General features: G+C 35.7%; 1 protein-coding gene across 7 annotated transcripts in view; it reads left to right on the top strand.

The window, feature by feature from the left end:
• The window catches only part of LOC131164645 (DNA-directed RNA polymerase IV subunit 1), a 108,487-nt gene that overhangs the window by 67,655 nt on the left and 19,998 nt on the right, over positions 1-20,834 (top strand). For all 7 annotated transcript variants that reach the window (XR_009139304.1, XM_058121991.1, XM_058121993.1 and 4 more), the window contains 5 exons: positions 15,122-15,273; positions 15,908-16,167; positions 16,288-16,461; positions 16,575-16,712; positions 17,835-18,100. Coding sequence is in view for 6 of the 7 variants with exons in the window: in XM_058121991.1 (XP_057977974.1) it covers positions 15,122-15,273; positions 15,908-16,167; positions 16,288-16,461; positions 16,575-16,712; positions 17,835-18,100 (990 nt within the window). In the remaining variant the exon portion in view is untranslated. The remainder of the gene's footprint in view (positions 1-15,121; positions 15,274-15,907; positions 16,168-16,287; positions 16,462-16,574; positions 16,713-17,834; positions 18,101-20,834) is intronic.

Raw genomic sequence — 20,834 nt, 5'->3', positions numbered from 1 at the left:
CTTGTTCCCTTTGCTTCTCGGGTCAAAACGGGCAGATAGTCCTTTTATGCTCGTTCATTCTTATGTTTGGGGTCCTAGCATGCATGTCAAAATTGGACTTTTGGTACTTTGTTATTTTTGTTAATGACTACTCCAGGATGACTTGGTTGAATTTAATGAAAGATCGTTCTCAGTTGTTTAATATCTTTTGTGCCTTCCGTTCTCAAATAAAGACTCAATTTGATATGCTAGTTAAGATACTTTGTAGTGATAATGCTAAGGAGTGCTTTAGTACGCAATTCAGGACATAATTTTGATATGATCCATTAGTCATCTTGTGCCCACACTTCACAACAAAATGGAGTTGTAGAATAGAAAAACAAACATATTCTCAAAGTCACTGGTACTCTGCTGTGTCAAATGAATGTCCCCAAAGTTTTTTGGAGTGATGTCGTGCTCATTGTTTGTTCTCTCATCAATAAAATTCCATCCTCTGTCTTTGGTGGTAAAATCCCACATTCAGTTATCTTCCCTCAAGTTCCTTCGTTCTCCCTCCCTTATATATTCGATTGTTTGTATTTTGTCCATCAGTTAACTCCAGGAACAGATAAGTTGGGTCCTTATGCTATCAAATGTATTTTTATAGGGTATTCCTATACTCAAAAGGGATATCAATGTTGTAGCCCTACTTTATGTTGATTCTTTGTCTCTGTTGATGAGTCTACACCATATTACTCTGATTCCTTAAGTTCTATTGATGAGTTTCTTCATCTGCGTTGCCTTCCAAATCCTAACCTAATATTGTGCCCAATCCTCACGCATCTTCATCCAGTTTGAGTCCTTCTCATCGCTTGGATCATCCCAATTTGTAGGTATACACATGGTGACTCAAGGGAGGAGAGCCTCCTATAGCTTCCGCTTCTACTCCATTACTTCCCTCATCAAATGATCCTATTTCACAAGATGTTGATCCTCCCATTGCTATTCAAAAAGTTAAAGGTAGTTGTACCCAACATCCTATCTTTAATTTTTTTTGTTATGATTTCTTGTTATCCTTATATTATTGCTTTGTTACTACTTTGTCTTCTGGTGCTCTTCCAAAATCTATTTCTAAAGCCCTTTCCCATTCTGAGTGGAGGAATGCAATGATTGAAGAGATGCATGCACTTTAGGATTGTGATACTTTGGAGTTGGTACCTCTACCTTTTGATAATTTTGTGGTTGGTTGTCACTGGGTGTATACTATGAAGGTCAATCCAAATGGTTTCGTGACTCGATTGAAGGCCCGCCTTGTTACTAAGGGATATACTTAAGTGTACGGTTTGGATTATTCAAACACATTCTATCCAGTTGCTAAACTTGCTTTAGTATGTTTGTTTATCTTCTTGGTCACTACTTGCCATTGGCCTTTACATCAATTAGATGTGAAGAATGCTATCCTACATGGTGATATGCAAGCGGAGGTCTATATGGAGCAATCACTTGGTTTTGTCCCTCAGGGGAGTTAGGCTTAGTTTGTCGGCTCAAGAAATCATTATATGGTTTAAAATAGTCTCCAAGAGCATGGTTTGGTTGATTCAGTGTTGTCGTACTTGAGTTTGGCTTGTGTGCATTAGATGACTCTATACTTTATCGTCATACTCCATTTGGCAAGATTTTTCTTATTGTGTATGTGGATGATATTGTTATTATTAGAGATGATGATCAGAGCATCCGGGATCTAAATCTTTTCCTACACACTATATTTCATACCAAGAATTTGAGACCTTTAAAGTATCAAGATCTCATATGGGAATGGTCTTGTCACAGAGAAAGTATGTTCTTGATCTTTTAGATGAGCATGGATTGTTGGGGTCCAAACATATTGATACACCCATGGATCCCAATAGTAAGTTAGTGCCAGATATGGGTGTTTTGTTGCCTAACTCAGGACCGTATCAGAGACTTGTTGAAGAGTTGAATTATCTCATAGTCACTCAACCTGATATATCTTTTGTAACAAGTGTTGTGAGTTTGTTTCTCGATTCTCCAAGAACAAGTCATTGGGATATAGTAATTCACTTTTTCTTGAGATATCTCAAAGGTGCACCAAGGAGAGGTCTCTTATATCACGATTGGGATTACTCTCATTTTCAAGGATATAAAGATGTAGATTGGGCTAGGTCACCTTTTGACTGAGGATCCACAATCGGGTACTACGTCTTTGTTGGTTGCAATTTAGTTTCTTGGAAGAGTAAGAAACAAATTGTGGTGGCTAGATCAAATACTGAGTTAGAGTATAGGGCTATGGCTCCCACTATATGTGAACTCGTTTGGTTGAAGAACATGTTGGAAGAACTAGGTTTTCCACATTCTCATCATATGGAGTTGATGTGTGATAATCAAGCTACTATTTCATATTGCCTCCAACCCGGTCTTCTATGAGAGGACAAGGCACATTGAAGTTGATTGCCGCTTTTTTCGAGGGAAACTTGTACAGAAGCTCATTACAACCACTCGTATGTAGTCTAATTTTCGGCTTGCTGATTTATTCACTAAAGCTTTGGGAGGTGTTTGTGTGGAATTCATTTGTAATAAGCTATGAGCATATGATATATATGCTCTATCTTGAGGGGGAGCAATGTTTTAAGAGGTGAAGGCATAAGCATAATGCAAGACATTTTACCCTCCACGAGGCAAGGTTTAAGCCTCAAGGCGCTGAGGCGTAAGTTTTTTTGGACTATATTTTTTTAGATAATTAATTAATAAAGTAAATTTATATAGTATAAAAAAGAGAAAAAATTAGAATAATGGAGAAAAAAATAAAAAAACATAATTCTTAAGTATCATATAGACCAATTTTAGCTAACAAACTCAAATAATGCATGTTAAAAGATAAGCATGAGCCATAATATCACAAAATGGACAGCATTTTCATGCTTTAAAGTTTAAACTCTTAAATAAACATAACAAATAGAAGAGAAAAAGACAAATTTAAGATTGATTGGTAGAGAGTCTCCTAAGACGAACAAGGCTGAAGAGAGAAAGAGAGAGAGTGATAGTCAAATTAGTTGGAGAAGAGACCTCGAAGCAAAGAGCAACAATCACTAGAGGAGGTCACCAAAGTGAGACAAGGTCACAGAGGCTATAGGGGGTCGCCGGAGAGAGATGAGAAGCCGTAGGGGGTTGTCGGAGAGAGACGAGAGGTTGGAAGGGGTCGCTGGAGAGAAACAAGAGGCTGGAGGGAGTTGTCAAACAGAGACGACAACTAGGAAGAAGGAAACGCTGTGTGCAAGTCCTTCAGTCATCGAAAAAGGGGGGGGGGGTTGATGCTCTCCAAGCCCTAATGTATCTTTTCTTTTTTTTTTTTTGAATATTTTTCATATTATTTGGTCTGCTTCCAAAAGGTGTAGCATTTCTACATAAGGCGTAAAAGTCACACCTTTTGGTCTTAAGGTGTACACATTAGACCCGACCCTGAGGCGAACGCATTTGAGGAGTTTCACTTTTTAAGTTACGCCTTAGGGTGTTTTATGTCCAAAACGCTTCAAGGCGTGCCTTAAGAATGCCTTTTAAAACACTGAGGGGGAGTGTTAATGATTATTTGGTCGTTTAGCATATTAGTATGTACTAGAGTTATGTTAGTAAGGGTATTATGTTCATAGGATAGAGGGAGAGACCTATCATTGAGGTTAGGAATTTATTCCTACCTCTCGCCTTCCCTCTAGTCTTCCGCTAAAAATTTTTGGTTGCACTGCATTTATTCATGTTCATGCTCGCCATCGGGATAAATTGGATCCTCGTGCTGTTAAATGTGTTTTCATCGGTTACTCCCCTACCCAGAAAGGATACAAATGCTATGATCTTGTCTCAAAAAGGACGTTTGTTACCCTGGATGTCACATTGTTTGAAACCACTCCTTATTTCCCCAAGACCTCTCTTTAGGGGGAGAAATGGAGTGAAGATCGGTTCGTTGACTTCTTTACTACTAAATATGTACCATCTGAACCCGTACCATCTATTGAGCCTCCCATTGCTTCATTCCCTAATCTATCTATTGAGTTTTCCGTTGCTTGACTTCCTGACCTGCCGAACACAAAAGAACGCTTAATCTCAGGGGGAGATATAGGAAAACAAAACAATGCAGATATGCTTGTTTACTCAAGAAATTCGAACACAAAGAACGGGGAGAATCTCATACCTGAGGCACCAAGAGCGTTGGAATTAGTGATGGCTCCGAATAACCATGAGTCCACACCCAATCCTGAACCGGTAATAGAGCTCCTGTATGATAATCCTGTACCTAAAGACATCAATTTACCTATTGCAATCAAAAAACAAACCAGTTCATGTACTTAATATCCTTGGTCTAAATGCATGTCTTATAAAAGTTTGTCTGCATGGTATTGTGCTTTTGTCTCTAACCTTGACAGGACGAGAGTTCTGAAGAACATTCAGGAAGCCCTGGAAATACCTAAATGGAGGGAGGCGATCATGAAGGAAATGTGGGCTCTAGAAAAAAATGGAACTTGGGAGTTATGAATTTGCCGAAAGGGAAGAAGCCAGTTGGTTGTAAATGGGTCTTCATAGTGTAACATAAATATGATGGGACAATTGAACGCTATAAAGCCAAACTTGTTGTAAAAGGTTTTACACAGACTTGTGACATTGACTATATGGAGACATTTGCACCAATGGCAAACTTGAATACAGTTCGGGTCCTCCTATCCTTAGCAACCAACTTAGATTGGCCACTATAACAACTTGACATTTAGAATGCATTTCTAAATGGTGAGTTAGAAGAAGAAGTTTACATGACTATTCCCTCAGGATTTAGCAGGAAAGGTGAATAAAACAGTGTGTAAACTCAAGAAGTCCCTGTATGGACTTAAACAATCTCCCGGAGCATGGTTCAACAGATTTGCAAAAGTAATAAAGAACCAAGGATATCGACAAGGGCAATCAAATCACACCCTGTTCTTCCAACAGTCTAAAAAGGGCAAGAGAACAATTCTAATAGTATATGTTGGTGATATAATCCTAACTTGGGATGATACGGTAGAGATGGACAGATTGAAGAGGGTTCTAGCTACTGAATTTGAAGTTAAAGACTTGGGACAAATGCGGTACTTCTTGGGCATGGAAGTTGCTAGAACGAAAAAGGGAATTAGTGTTTCTCAGCGAAAGAATTTTACTGATCTCCTAATTGAAACCGGCATGCTTGGATGCAAACCCAGTGAAACCCCGATTGAAGCAATAAAGAGGGTTGAAGATTGTGGGATACCAGTTGAATAGGAGAGGTATCAAAGATTGGTTGGTAATCTAATCTACCTATGACATACTAGACCAGATATTGGATTTGCAGTCAGTGTAGTAAGCCAACATATGCATTCACCAAAAGAAGCCCACTTAGATGTTGTGTATAAGATCCTTCAATATCTCAAGGGCTCTTTGGGGCAAAGGACTCTTCTTCAAGAAATGTGAAAACTAGAAAGTAGAGATCTTTACAGATGCAGATTGGGCAGGATCAGTGGAAGATAGAAGGTCCACCACAGGTTATTGCACATTCGTTTGGGGAAATCTGGTAACTTGGAGAAGTAAAAAACAAAATGTAGTGGCTCGTAGTAGTGCTGAAGCTGAGTTCAGAGCAGTTGCTCAAGGAATATGTGAAGGACTGTGGTTACAGAAACTCTTGGAAGAACTATAGGTCCCGGTGGAATTTCCTATCAAACTCTATTGTGACAACAAGGCAGCCATCTGTATCTCTCTCAATCCAATTCAAAATGACAGGATTAAACATTTGGAAGTGGACAGACACTTTATCAAAGAAAAAATTGAAGAAGGAACTATTTGTATGACTTATGTACCTACCAAGGAACAAACTGCAAATATCTTCACTAAAGGGCTGGGACGACAGAACTTTGACGATCTCATTAGCAAGTTGGAGATGATTAATATCTATGATCCAACTTGAGGGGGAGTGTTAAAATCCCAAGTATCTTTGTGAATAGTGAATAAATTAGGAAGGTGGATAAACTTAGGAGATTTTATTTTACTGTATTTTATTCCATAGGGAGATTATTTCCTTATTTAGATTAGTTGATTGTATTATAAAAGATTGGGATGTACATATGTGAATTGAAGAATTATTCATATAGAATTCTGCTTACAAAATCACTAATGAATAGGGAGGAGGTTGACAACATAGTCAAGATCCACATCGAATGTCTATTAGGGAGATCTTGACTTATAAGGATGGTTTGTGCTTCAGTTACGTGAAGCGTCCCTTATGGGACAAGACCGTGAGGCTAGTGGACGAAAACGGACAATACTTCACTAGAGTTAGACCAAGACCGTTACATTTGGTATTAGAGCCACCATGGAGGTACTGTCACGTGGGTGGATCCGAGACAAAGATGTGGGTGTCTGTGATGAGGGCATCAGAGATTGAACGGGAGAGCTTGCGATGATCCCACATTGGGCATGTACTAAGGAGATCTTGGGCTTATAAGGATGGTTTGGGCTCCAAATATGTGAGGTGTCTTTTATAGGAAAAAATTGTGAAACTAGTGGACCAAAGTGGACAATATCTCATCAAAGTTGGGCCGAGACCGTCACACACAAGAATAGTGAGGAGTAGGGATCGGAGTACTCTAACCTTCAAACATTGCCGGGGGCACTCTTGTTGACTAGTGCATTCTTTGTTCCTTAGGGTTTTTAGAGATGCTTTTAAAGATTCTTTGTCTAGGACATTTATTGGGTCATCTCCTAATCTTTTAGATGAGTTTCTGATGGACAGACGAGGTTGTGAGCGATAAGATTTCATCCTTTACAAATTTTTGGTCCTATCAAACAACCAAAAGCACAAAAGATTGCAAACAAGATTGGACAAAGCTGAGGGAAATTTGCATGGAGAGGGATTAAGATTAGGGTTTTCGAGAGTGAAGGGGATAGACGCACATAGGAGCCCTTGCTAAGAATAACTCTCACTAAACACAGAAAAAAAAAAAAAAAAAAAAACTGTTGGTTAAAACAGCCAAGGTTAACTGGACACACCACCAAAAAAGAGATTTAAAATTTAAAAGAAATTTCTTCCCTTATTGGTAGTAGGCAAAATAAGCTCCTAACCTTTTTGTTCAAAAATATGTGTAAAACGAAATTTCCAAAAAAAAAAAAAAAAACGGAAGATTTTTTTTGAAAATATTTCCCAAATTCTTTAGGAAGAATTTTGTGAAAATTTTAGAGCATGCATACTAGCTATTAGGGAATTTCAATTTTATTTGTAATGTAGAAATTTCCTCAATCATGTAGATTATGAGTGTAATTTTCTATATTTTAGATGTATGCAACAAACGTTCAATCATTTAAGGTACACATACCAAGCTCACTCTAAGAGTTCTTCAAGTGAAGCCTTAATAAAAATATCAGCCAATTGTTTTTCAATGTTCACATAACATGTTCACACAAGAAATTGGTGTCTAATATCAATGTGTTTGGTGCATGATTGATTACTAGGGTTTTTAGATAAACGTATAGCACTAGTATTATTGCAAAGAATTGGAACATATTTGAAATCTAAACCATAATCATGCAATTGATTTATCATCAACAAAATTCAAGCACAACTTCGAGCAACTACATATTCAGCTTTAGTTGTTCTTAGAGCAACATAATTTTGTTTTCTGCTGTACTAAGAAATCAAGCACAAGCCAAGAAACTGACAAGTACCACTGGGGCTAGTGGTACTTTTTCTATTACTATTACGACTAGCTATGTAAACCTCAAAGTATCCGAAAAGATTAAATTCCGTAAATTTCAAATACCATAACTCAAATCTAATGTACCAAGTAAATATCTAAGAATATGTTTCACAATAGGAAGATGAGATTCTTTAGGGTTCGACTCAAAGCGAGCACAACAAGAACTGTACTCTATATTAGGTCTACTAGTAGACAAATGACTTAAATATAACATAGATCCAATGGGGCCACGATATATTTTGCTATCAATAGATTTACCATTATCTAAGTCAAGTTTGAGGGATGGCCTAGAGTGCCAATTATTTTAGAACTTCCCATCGCATATTTCTTTATTGTCTCATGGGTTTACTTAGATTTACTTGTAAATGTGTCATTCTTATATTGTTTGATTTGAAGTCCAAGGGAATAATTGAGTACTCATTCAAACTTATCAAGAATACGAGGACCATTCATAATAATCTTTTTTTATTTTTTTATTTTCACATCAATTGGTTACACATAGCCAGCAAACAAAGGACGCCTATGTTTATTGATCCAATGCAAGGTCTTAAATTTCGATTTCGACTCAAATTTCGAACCTCCGAAAGTATGGAAATTTCGACGGAAATTTTGATTTAGATTTCGATTTGAAAAAACAACAAAAATTAGTAGTGAAGCATGGAATTCTTTGTGAAACTTTAGAAATGGTTAACAAACATAATAATATAAGTTTTAGGACTAATATATTACAAATTAAATACATCTATGTTTTGTATGAGGTGGAAAAGTTGTAAAATAGTATGTGCATTAAACATATTTGTAAGATGATATACATTAAACATATTCAGTTAATACAAATGAAATTCATAAATCATTTTAATATTATTTATTATACAAATAATCATAATTTAGACATGAATGGTTAAATAAAATGTTACCGTAGGTTTATTTTTTCATATAATTTCAAAAAACTTGTAATAATCTTTTGTTTCGATAAAATAAATAAAATAAATTAATATAGAAATTTCAATTCACTCCTAAATTTCTCATTTGAATTTTGACGAAATTTCAGCGTATAGTTAAAATTTCGACAAGTTTCGCTAAAATTTCAAGATTTCGATAAATTTCGGATGATTCGTTGAGATTTCGACGGAAATTATGCAATACGGAAATCGATTGCCATTTCGATTTCGAGGGTGACGGAAATCGGAAATTTCGACAATTTTGTGGAAATTTAAGACCATGATCCAGTGCTTGGCACGCATGCGATATGGATCTGATCTAAGGTATAGGCAAGAGTGCTAACCGCATTAATATAAATTGTTGGTCTAGTTAGAGGCATCCAAGAGGGGGGGTGAATTGGGTGGTTAAAACCTTTTCTCAACAATAAATGGAAACAACTATCAAGCAAATTTATTGCGCAGAAGCAAATAAATATTCACCCAAGTAAGCAAACAATCTCAAACAACAGCAAGACTTACAGTGGCTCAGTAAGCTTGACCTATGTCCACTCAAGTAAAATATTGAGATTTCCACTATATTGAATGATATTACAATCGCTCATGCAAATTGCACGTGGACAAACTTTGTATTAAAACTAGAGGGGACAACCCAAAATAGCTACAAGCATAGGACAAATATTTTGGGTATACAACTCAATTGGACTAACGAGCTACTAATGGCTTAAAGAAGCCAAACAAAACTTGGAACACATTGTTATATTCCTCCCAATATGTTGAAGGCCCAAAAGTCCATAGACTCTACTTTTGCTAAACCAACCAAGCTCTTTCAAGAACTCATTTTGGGTCGATCAATTAAAAAGCCTACAAAAACACTTGTGTAGAACAATCTAAAGGGTCTCTTGAATTTTCTTTCTTTTTTCGGATAAATTCCAGCAAGCTCAGATCACTTTTGTGTGTCCCTTGTTTGTGAAGAGATTCCAGTACATATGGAGATAGATGCTTCTCGGTCGTTTTTAGATCAATCACAGTCTTTAATATCATAGAATCAATTAGCATATGATTACCCATTGAATGCAAATTCAAAATTCAAATAAGTGTGGATGAATGATTTAAACACAACTGGGGAGCTACTACAATCGAGAAAGATAATGGAAGAGGTATTATTCCTTTGTGAGAAAATCTCCATTTGTTTCAAGATCTTTGAAAGTCAACTTATTTGAATTCTTTCCAAAAGGAGTAACCTAAATTGACAATACGATCATGCTTAGATTAATTGGAAATCCATATTCAAAAATTTAATATTTCCACAAGATATATTTCAAGATATGGTCATGTCAACTTATTCAAGAAAAATCTTTGTTGAATAAAATAGATATTCATGGTGGATTGCTTAGAGTTTTGAAATTAAATGAAATACATATTCTAAGTTCAAAAAGCCTTATTTAGATAATCCGCAATGTGTAATATGTTCAGGAATTAGAAAAGTCATTAGACAAGTTGGTAAGTGCTTGGTACAACAACACTAAGCCTTAAGTCTCACTTGGTGGGGTAAGCTAAATGAATCCTTTTTCGCCAATTCATCTGATTGAAAGCATTTTCCTATATTAGATTAAGGTCTATTAAATCCTTCCTCACTACCTCAGTCCAAGTTATTTAGGCCTATCCCTACCCCTTTTCATGTCAAAGACAATAACTAACTCATAAGTGTTTTACTAGGCATGTGTTTCAAATGCCCAAACGATCTAAGCCGCCCCTCCCTGTCTTGTCTTCGACCAGTGTTATACCTAAATTATTGCATATATGCTTGTTTCTTATTTTATCTTTTAAGGTTATGTCACTCATTCATGTTAATATTCGTATTTCACAAATTTTCACTTTTTGTACATGTTTCTTAGTTGCCCAACATTTTGCACCATAAAGCATGGCCGGCGTTATAATCATCCTATAGAAATTTCCTTTTAATTCTAAGGGTATTTAAGATCAAACAATACGCATGACGGATTCCTCCATTTTTCCCAACCGATTTTAATTCTATGTATTACTTCTTCTTCAATTTCCCCTTCCACTTGCATAATAGTTCCAAGATATCAAAATCTATTAATGCTGTTAATTTATTGATTATCAAGTTTATTCTTCCCTCCACTACTGCTCTTTACATTGCTGAAATTCAATTTCATATTTTCTATCTTATTCTTACTTATCCTAAAACTTTTAGATTCTAATGCAGTTCTCCAAAGTTCTAACTTAGATTCCACTCCACTCCACTCCTACTTTCATCAATCAACACAATATCATCTACAAACAACATACACCAAAGGTACTCATTTTGTATATTCCTAGTAAGTTCATAAAGTAAAAAGATAAGAACTCAAAGTAGAACCTTGATGTACACCTATTTAGATTGGGAAGTTTCTAGATTTCCCTTCTATAGTCCTAACGTTAGTCACTACTCTGTTATATATATCCTTAATGATCATAGTGTATCTGCTGCATAGCCCCTTTCTTTTCTAAGCAAACCAAAGAACTTCCCGAGCTACTATATCAGATGCTTTCTCTAGTTCAATAAAAAACCATATGCAAGTCCCTTTTATTTTCCCTAAACATTTTCATTAAACTTCTTAAAAGATAAGCTTCTGTTGTTGATCCCCCACACATAAAACAAAATTACTTTTATGGAATCCTCATTTCTAGTCTTATTCGTTGTTCAATTACCCTTTCGCATAATTTCATCGTATGACCCATAATCTTAATTCCACGATAGTTATCACAATTTTGAATATCGCCTTTGTTTTTCTATGAAGATATTGACGGGCTTTTCCTCCATTCCTTCAGCATTTTCATGGTTTTTATAATAATGCTGAATAGATTAGTTAACCAAATATTTTCTTTATCCCCGAAACAGTTCCAAACTTCAATTGTTATTTGGTCATATAGATTTCCCACTTTTCATCTTTTTTAATGCAATCTTAATTTCAAGGACTCTAACTTTGTGAATTAATCTCCTATTTTTAGTCTTCTCCTTATTTGTTACTTTCAATCTTCGCAATCTTAATTTCAAGGACTCTAATTTTGTGAATTAATCTCCTATTTTTAGTCTTCTCCTTATTTCTCACTTCCAAGTTCAATATTTCATTTTGGTTTTCATTAGACAACTTATCAAAGTATCTTCGCCACCTCTCTTTTATGTTTTCTTCTCTAGTTAAGTCATTATCATTCGCGTCCTTTATACATTTTATATCACCTAAATCTTTGCATTTGCTTTCTCTTACTCTAGCAAGTTTATAAATGTCTCTTTCTCCTTCTTTTGTATCTAGTTTAGTGCATAAAGTATCATAAGCTCTGTGTTTAGCTTCACAAATAGTATTTTTTGCATTTTTCTCGTCTCTTTATGCCAATTTCTTTTTTTCTTAACAGCTTTCTAGACTTCTTGATCCCACCACCAACTTTCTTTACTACTTGAGTATTTTCCTTTAGATTCACCTAAAATCTCTTTTGTTATCCTTATGATAGAGTTAGTCATTTTATTCAAAAAGTATTTGCATCTACTATACCCCCTACTATCTAATTACTCTCTTTGATAATTTTATCTTTGAATTTTACTATATTTTCTCCCGTGAAGCTCTAGCACCTAGTACTTTTGTGTTGATTTATGTTACTATATCTAATATTGGGGCTCTATGTTGTATAGTCAAACTTTCACCTGATATAAATTTACAAACCTTACAAGATAGACGATCCTCATTCCTAGTTGAGAAGAAATCTATTTGGCTTTTATTAAGCTCCCTCTTGAAAGTTATTAAGTGTTCTTCTCTTTTTATAAAGCAAGTATTCAATATAACCAAATCGTAAAACATGGCAAAATCTAAAATTGCATCATTGGCCTCATTTTTATCTCCATATCCATGGCCTCCATGTATCTTCTCACTGTTTATATTGTCCTTTCCAATGTGTCCATTTAAATCAGCTCCTATGAATGTCTTTTAGACGTTGTATCCCTTGTAAAATACTATCCATATCTTCCCAAAATTATCTTTTAAGATTTTCTGTTAAGCCTATTTGGGGAGAATATGCCGTAATGACATTTATTAATCTCCAATCCTAGAGTGTCCTGATTTTAATGATCCTAACCCCTATTCTTTTAACTTCTACTACATTATCTTTTACGTCTTTGTCTGCAATAATTCCCACCTCATTTTTATGTTTCTCTTTTCTAGTGTAGCGAAGTTTAAATCTTGATTTTTCAATTTCTATAGCTTTCTCCCCTACCCATTTTGTCTCTTGAAGGGAGATTAACTTAATTTTTCTTCTATACATTATTTCCACTATTTCCATACTTTTTCTTGTAAGTGTCCCCATATTCCATGTTGCTAATCTAGTCCTAGTTTCTTATGCTAACTTATTAGTCCCCTCCCTTCTAAACTAGATAAATACGTAACAACATGCAGTCATGTGCAAGACGTCTGATAGGAGTTTTTTCCCGTTTTATTATTAAAAATAAATAAAATATTAAATAATACTCTGATTGGGAAAAATTTTCCCAATCTAATACTCACGTAATCTCGCAGCTTGATGTTGTGAGATTTAAACTGATGGGCCGCTGGGAAATTGACGCATGGAACGGAAGGGAGCAGCCAGCGAGAAGGTGACGCGTGGCAGGAGCAAATCTCGCAGCTTGGAGCTGCGAGATTTAAAGGAACGGTGTTTAGCAAAGAAGCGTGAATATGACAATACCCAGGGACAGCAAAACCCAGTTCACAAAATTCTTGAAATTCTCATTAACAGTTTGCGGAGACCATCTGAACACTGCTTTTGCCCAAATGGTGTGGATATTGAAATAAAAATAAGGCACTGAAACCCACAAGTACCTCCATTTTCTACACACTGCACTAACTCTGATCACATCTATGGTTTCGAGGAATGAGAATACGTGATGAATGATTGGCAGTGGCAGATTGCTTCACCTGTCCCGATCTTCTTCAAGTCTATGGCTTTTGAGCTTGGATGAAACTAGGTCTTGCTCATCCATTCGGGCGATGAATTAAAGATGAGCTCTCAGAACAGAAAGTTGTGCACGGGCTTCATTCCTGAAACTTTTGTCAAACAGTTGATAGGCAATATTGCAGTGTCCTTTTACTGCTGATAAAAGAAAAGCTATCAAATGCAAGATTCAAAGAGAAGGTTGCATAGTTACCTGTTCAAATAAAAACATGCGATGAGCTTTCCTCTTGATCAAGCCAATGCTGTTCTCGGATATATCACATTTACGGCTAAAAATTCAAACGGCCATTGCAGAACAAGAAGCTCACAAAACCAGAAGCTGCAGAGATGCAAAACACTATTTTTCTCATATAAACACAAGGACTTGATTGTTTCAGACTTGGGTTTTCCATCCGTCTGTGTTTATAATATAAACACATGGAGATGGCGATGGGACGGCCCGGGCAGCGACAAAGAGAATTTGAAACCCGAAGTGCTGCAGTCCAAGTGATGCATGCACATGGACACGTGCTTCTCGCCAAGCCTTCCTCCTCGGCTGGCGAGAGAATGTCTAGCTCCCCCCTGCAGAACAAATTTTTTTTTTTGAAAAAAAAAAATCCACGAGCTTCGCTTCTTTGCTAAACACCTTCCCTTTAAATCTCGCAGCTCCAAGCTGCGAGATTTGCTTCAGCCCCTGCCACGTGTCACCTTCCCGCCGGCTGCTCCCTTTAAATCTCGCAGCTTGGAGCTGCGAGATTTGCTCCCCTCCGTGTCACGCGTCAATTTCCCAGCATCCCATCACTTTAAATCTCACAGCATCAAGCTGCGAGATTACGTGAGCGTTAGTTTGGGAAAATTTTTGCCAATCAGAGTATTATTTAATATTTTATTTATTTTTAATAATAAAACGGGAAAAAACTCCGTCTGATAGACTGTCTTATGGTACGCCTAACAAAGAATCTAATTAAACTATGTAGCATGCAAGTTCAATATCATATAACTTAAAGGAGCAATTCAAGTTATTCAACACATACAATAACGTGTTTTGGAACCCATCAAAACTTAAAACTAATTGAAATATAATAACTTAAACAAGCATGCATGACACATGATATTTCAACAGATTGTATTTTCAGAGATCAGCTTTCATCTGTTGATTTAATTTGGGATCAGTTCTTTAGCTTCATAAATTTCAATTTTCTGTTTCTAAAATGTCCAGATATAAAGAGATTAACTCACTATGAAACATGATAGCAATTTGTTGTGTGTAATTTAGTCAACTCTATAGGTTTCTAGAAGTTACTTCAGTTGACACTGTCTGCTTGGATCAAATGGCCTCCAAAGGGATGTATTATGCTATATGTTACAATTGTTTAACATGGCATCTCTTGATTGCTGAGACATGTCTTAGCCATACATTCACTGTTAAATCTTGCCTGGAGATCTAGTGTGTCCTATCATTTAATCTAGCTAATCAAATGGCAGGGGCTGTTCTGAAGCTGAGACAGATGGGGAAAATGATGGTACCTTTTGCATTACCATCGCAATGGTTGAAAATTCTTCCAAGAGTTACTGCATACAGTTGGAAACTGTTAGAGACTTGTTGATACCAGTACTTCTTGGGACAGTTGTAAAAGGTTCTTATTATATTGTTTCCATCTCATTTCACTATTTGGTATAGAAGGTTTCATCATGATTTCCAATTTCCATTTTTGCTGATTCATTTCTTTGTATATGTGCGTAAGTGTTGTTGCATGCCCATGTGTATCAATGAGGTCAAGTAGTTCCACAGATGTTTTGCACTTTCTGGTTAATCATTTTGTCACTGTCAGCATTTCTTCTTTCATTTTTGAAAATTTATATGCTTTTGTTGAAATGCTGCCAATGTCATGAAGTTATGTTCTAATGCTGTTATGTATAGCCAGTTCTTACCTCATTGTCTTTACTTCTTTATTTATTAGTAAATGCATCATTTTGCTAGTACTGTCCAAGGTATGTGCAATGTTTATAAAAATAAAGATTAATTTTGCTTTAAAAGGAAGAAAAGTACTTCCAAAACTGTACATGAACAGTATCAATACTTTTTCTGAAAGAAAAAAAGATTTTATGGCTGTATGTTCTATGTTCAATTATTTATTTATTTTTGTATGAAATTGTGGGCTTGCTTTCAATTATTTTTTTTCCCCCTCCAATCCATAAGGATGTGCTTCACATTCTTCGAACAAATTTCTTTCTTTTTCCAAAATTCTTTTTTTTTCCCGTCATTTTTAGGTTTTGCGGAGATCAAGAAGGTGGAAATCTTATGGAATGACAGGCCACAAGTGCCAAAATCTAATAAAAGTTCTCTTGGTGAACTCTATCTGCGGGTTTACATGTCTGAGAACTGTGGTAGATTGAAATTATGGAATGTCCTTTTGAATAATTGTCTTAAAATAGCGGATATGATAGATTGGGAGCGAAGTCATCCTGATGATATTCATGGAGTCTTTTCCACATATGGAATAGATGCCGCATGGAAATGTTTTCTCACTGTGAGTTTTGCGAACTGTAGTTTATTTTGACTGAATATGAATACTTAATGACATGTCATGGGAAATTTTAGTATAGATTTTACTTATTTTGAACTAACTTTTTTTCAATTTCAAAATCAGAATTTGAAGTCTGCGATATCTGATGTCGGAAAAACTATACTTCCTGAGCATTTGCTTCTTGTTGCAAACTGTCTATCGGCTTCAGGAGAGTTTGTTGGCTTAAATTCGAAAGGGTTGGCACGGCAAAGAGAAGAAACATGTGGCACTTCACCCTTTGTGCAAGCATGCTTTTCTGTAAATTCTATGGACATTTTTCTTTCTTATTTATTATTTCGGAATTTTGCATGTTAGAACTAGGTATATATGTAGCCTTCATCATTGTATTCACGTGGTGGAATCTATTGCAGAGTCCTGGTGCTACCTTTATCAAAGCTGCTAAGCTTGGACGAGTTGATAACCTCCAGGGGAGCCTGGATGCGTTGGCATGGGGAAAGATTCCTTCTACAGGCACTGGAGGACAATTTGATATTTTGTATTCTGGAAAGGTATATTTGCATGGCTCTTTGTTGATTGCATGGTTAATTTATTAACGAAAGTTAGTAACTGAGTCTATCAAATTTTAAATTAGAAGTTGACAGATACAGAATATGGTTTTTATAGAAAATAAAATAAAAAATATTGCATGTAGTTTACTATTGATCTCACTGTTACTGTGATATTGATGCCTTATTAGTAGAATACACGTTTCTTGCATTTCATTCTTTTAAATTTTGATATTATTTTCATCTGTCTTGAAGTTGTGCAAAATTACAATTGTAAATGTAACATGAAGTGCGTAAGGCGTGCCATATTGGGGTCCTGGGAGGGCTGTTGTATGGAGCCTTACCTCCACATTTGAGCAGCTGTTTCTGTGGCTTGAATCCATGACCTTCAAGCTTGGGTGTAATGCTCTTACTAAAGGTTCATACTCAAATTGGGAGAACTTCTATGACATCTAAATGTTATTTGATTTTAGGGAGTGAAAATTTTAGGCACAACCACAGGGTTGACTAGAGGAAAACATATTGGTTATAAATTAAAGAAAGCATGTTGACTATGTGGGAACCTACATGGCGGCCAAGTATAATTTGAGTTAGTGAAGCTTTCTCATTGAACCACTCTTTCATGAGGTTGACTATAGTAATATCCTTTCCATTTCATCGCTATTCATGCTTTTTTGTGGTGAGGGATATAATAAATTGGCTTCTTCAAAGTTATTTGGAAATATGTTTCTCTTCATTAATCAGAAAAATGTTCAATTACTAATGTTCTTCAAATTACCATATCTTTCAGTCATTATTTTTCTTTGGTTTTTGCATGCTTCATTAAGTGCTGATATCATGTCAAATTTATTGATCATGGTCGTATCTGATTTGGCCACATTTTTTTACTGTTTGGAACATGAACGAGAACTCTTTTTACAATCTGAAATTATGCAAAGTGTTGGTTTGGAATTTATTGCAATATGTTATCAAATTATATATTCATTTTATTGAATTTTGGCATCATCTGTTTGTGCTTTTACTTTTTGGTTTCTCTGGCAGAGGAGGGGTGTAAATTTCCTATGGTATAATTCTGTATTGTCTTCTCAATGTGCTAATCCTTTCAATCCTATTATCATTCTGCAGGGGCATGAAATTGCTAAACCAGAAGATATCTATGACCTGTTAGGTAGACAAATCAGTTCTGAGGAACAGAATCTAAAGAACAAAGTACCTCATGCTAACAACCATATCCTTGACAAATGTGGCGTTCAGCCTATGTTCAAGTATGGTGGTTCAGTCTTAAAAGGACGTAAAAGTTTGGAGAAGATATCGAAATCAGTGTTAAGAAGTTTTATCTCACTGAATGATATTCAGAGGCTGTCTCATACATTGAAGGGTATATTACACAAGTAAGTTAAACCTCCTGTGAAATTTTCCTCTTCTTTAGTTTCATCAATTGTATGACATGACTGACATGATGCTGTGCAGTTGCATTTATAGAGATTCTATAGACTTATGAAAATCCATTTGCTTTGCTCAACCTATATGTGGTTGGACTCTGGTAATTTCCACCATTGTCATCCTAGCCATTCACCACAATTTTTTTTCTGGATAATTAAACGTGTGGCATTCAAATTGATTTATGTGAATCATTTTGTACTCTGATACAACACATTTAGATTGAGCATGCAGAGGCTGTTTTGTTCACAAAACCGTGCATGATCCCACTACTCTCATGCTCCCACATTTGGTTTGGGGCTGGAGTGATGTGATTGTAATCTCACAAATTTTGCGGGAATTAAAGATTCTCATAAAACATGGTGAAAACTAAGGTGGAGTCCCAAGAGGGGGGGTGAATTGGGTTTTTAAAAGTTTCTTTTAAATTTTTTACAAATTCCCAACCTTTTGTAAGTTTAGCAAACACACAAGAATGATTTTTTAATGCTTAATTATACCAACTACAATCCACACTCAATATTAACACATGCCAATGATTCTTAATGAGATGCTTTCAACAATGTTTATCAATCAACCAATCAATCACAAGATACTTAACCAATTATATGAGCTGCAACACTCCCTTGATTTAGTGTTTGCAAAACTCAGCTTAGAATTTAAATAAAGCCCTGTATATATGAATATTGGTGCACTTCCTTTTAACCAAGATTTCCGCAAACGATTAATCAACGTACTCCCTTTAAGGTTTCCGCAAAAGATCAATCAACGTACTCTTAAATTAAAAGTTTTCTCTATCTCAAACTTTCAGCTTTCTGCACTTAGATACACAACGACACAATTTATATATGTAGAAAAATAAAAGAGTAAGGGTAGAGAGTAAGACCGAAGATGTTCGGCTTATACCCAGCCTACGTCCTCCCCTTAGGCAAGACCACCTAAGGATTCCACTATAGCGTTCCTTTACGGGCGGAACAAACCATACAATCTCTCCTTCAATTAGGGTGGAGCCCCCTCTCCAAGCGATACCCCACGCTCGGTACAACGATCCAATAATCCTGAACTGTCAAAGAAAACAAGGAAACGAAAAAAGATTCTTGTGTACAAGAGATGCTCTTAGATAGAGTTGGTTAGAACAAATATAGCACAACTAATACTTCAAAGTAAATATCAAAGAGAATGGAATTGAAGCTCAAAGAAGTATGTCACTGGGATTCTTCTTTTGATTTGTATCAAACCTCAGAAGATTAGCTTTCAGATCAGTGATCAAAGACTCAGTTTATCTCATGAAATTCTCAGCAAGAATATGTGTGCAAGAGGGCTTTGAGAGAGAGTGAGCAATATAGCTTGAAAATTGATTTTCAATTCTTGGTAATTAATTTGATTTGAGAAACCATGTATTTATTGACTCAAAAAGTGTTAAATTCGTGTTGCCCAAGTTACTTGGAGTGTTTCCTAAGTTTATACGAAGTTTGGGGCACAAGTAACTCGATTTTGTAATTTAAAAAGTTGTTTTAAAAGCTAGCCGTTCAAGGGTTAGTCGCCTGATCTTTTTGAACACGGTGCAAATTTTCAATTTAAAACAGGGTCAGGCGCCTGAGGATTTAGGGGTCAGTTGCCTGATCCTTCACTGCCTGTTCAAAATCAGTTTAGGAAAATCTTCAGTCGCCTACCCAAACACAGGTCAATTGCTTGAACAGTTATAAAATTTGTTTTTGAGGTTTTTTTTCAAAATCCTTAGCCATCTTGCTTTGATACATTTAAAAAGCATTTTCCTGGGTTTTCCAAGTAAGGTCACTATGTCCATAATAACCCCTAATGAGCTTCAAAGCATTCAAAATGATATTTATAATGAAGTACTTACATAAGACTTCCTAAAGACTTAAAAACTCTCTAAGCTTGAAGTCTTCATGTATATCTTTGCTTTGAATCCTTTTAGACTTAAGCTTCAATATTCTTTAAGCTTCCACATGTTTTGAACATCTCGGTCCTCTTAAGCTTTCTTTTGATCAATTTGTTGATGAAGTATAGCTTTATGGTACTTGTGATCTTGGACTTTCATTTCTTTGATCCTTTTGAATTTCGTCATACTAGCTTTCCTAAAATATCATCACTTAAACTTGTTAAATTAACCTTTATTTGTTATCATCAAAACAAAATTCGAAAGCCATGTTAGGCCAACACATGGTAATGCCATTCCAGGCTCAACCCTAGTGCAATGTTTAGTACACTAGAATGAAATGGATTAGAGTCAGAACAAAACAAAAATAATTGCATCAGGAACATGTAGAAATTGAGTTACCAATTCCATTTTATTCTTTCGTACCAAACATTGTGTACAAAACATTGCATAGGATTCTTTCATTCACATGGGCATAATGGCCGCACTATGCAAATAGGACAAAAATATCCACACTATTATAGATTGGTTTTTTAGAAATTTTTGTATTGGATTTATTTATTTATTTATTTTTTTGTTACTTACAAAAATGGACCTTTTTAGGAAATGGATTTAATTTTATACATCTCTTAGCATGTTACTATGCTGAAAATATGAATACTTTCCGTTTGTTATCACATACACAAGTTCTCGTATGTTAGACCTAAAATGGAGACGAGCATTTTGTGTACGGAATTCTAAGGAATGTTATTCCAATCTTAGACCAAGAACTGAACAGAACCATAAGG

This window comes from Malania oleifera, chromosome 9, assembly GCF_029873635.1.
Source record: "Malania oleifera isolate guangnan ecotype guangnan chromosome 9, ASM2987363v1, whole genome shotgun sequence".
Classification (NCBI taxonomy): domain Eukaryota; kingdom Viridiplantae; phylum Streptophyta; class Magnoliopsida; order Santalales; family Ximeniaceae; genus Malania; species Malania oleifera.
This window is presented reverse-complemented; position numbering and strand designations above follow the sequence as displayed.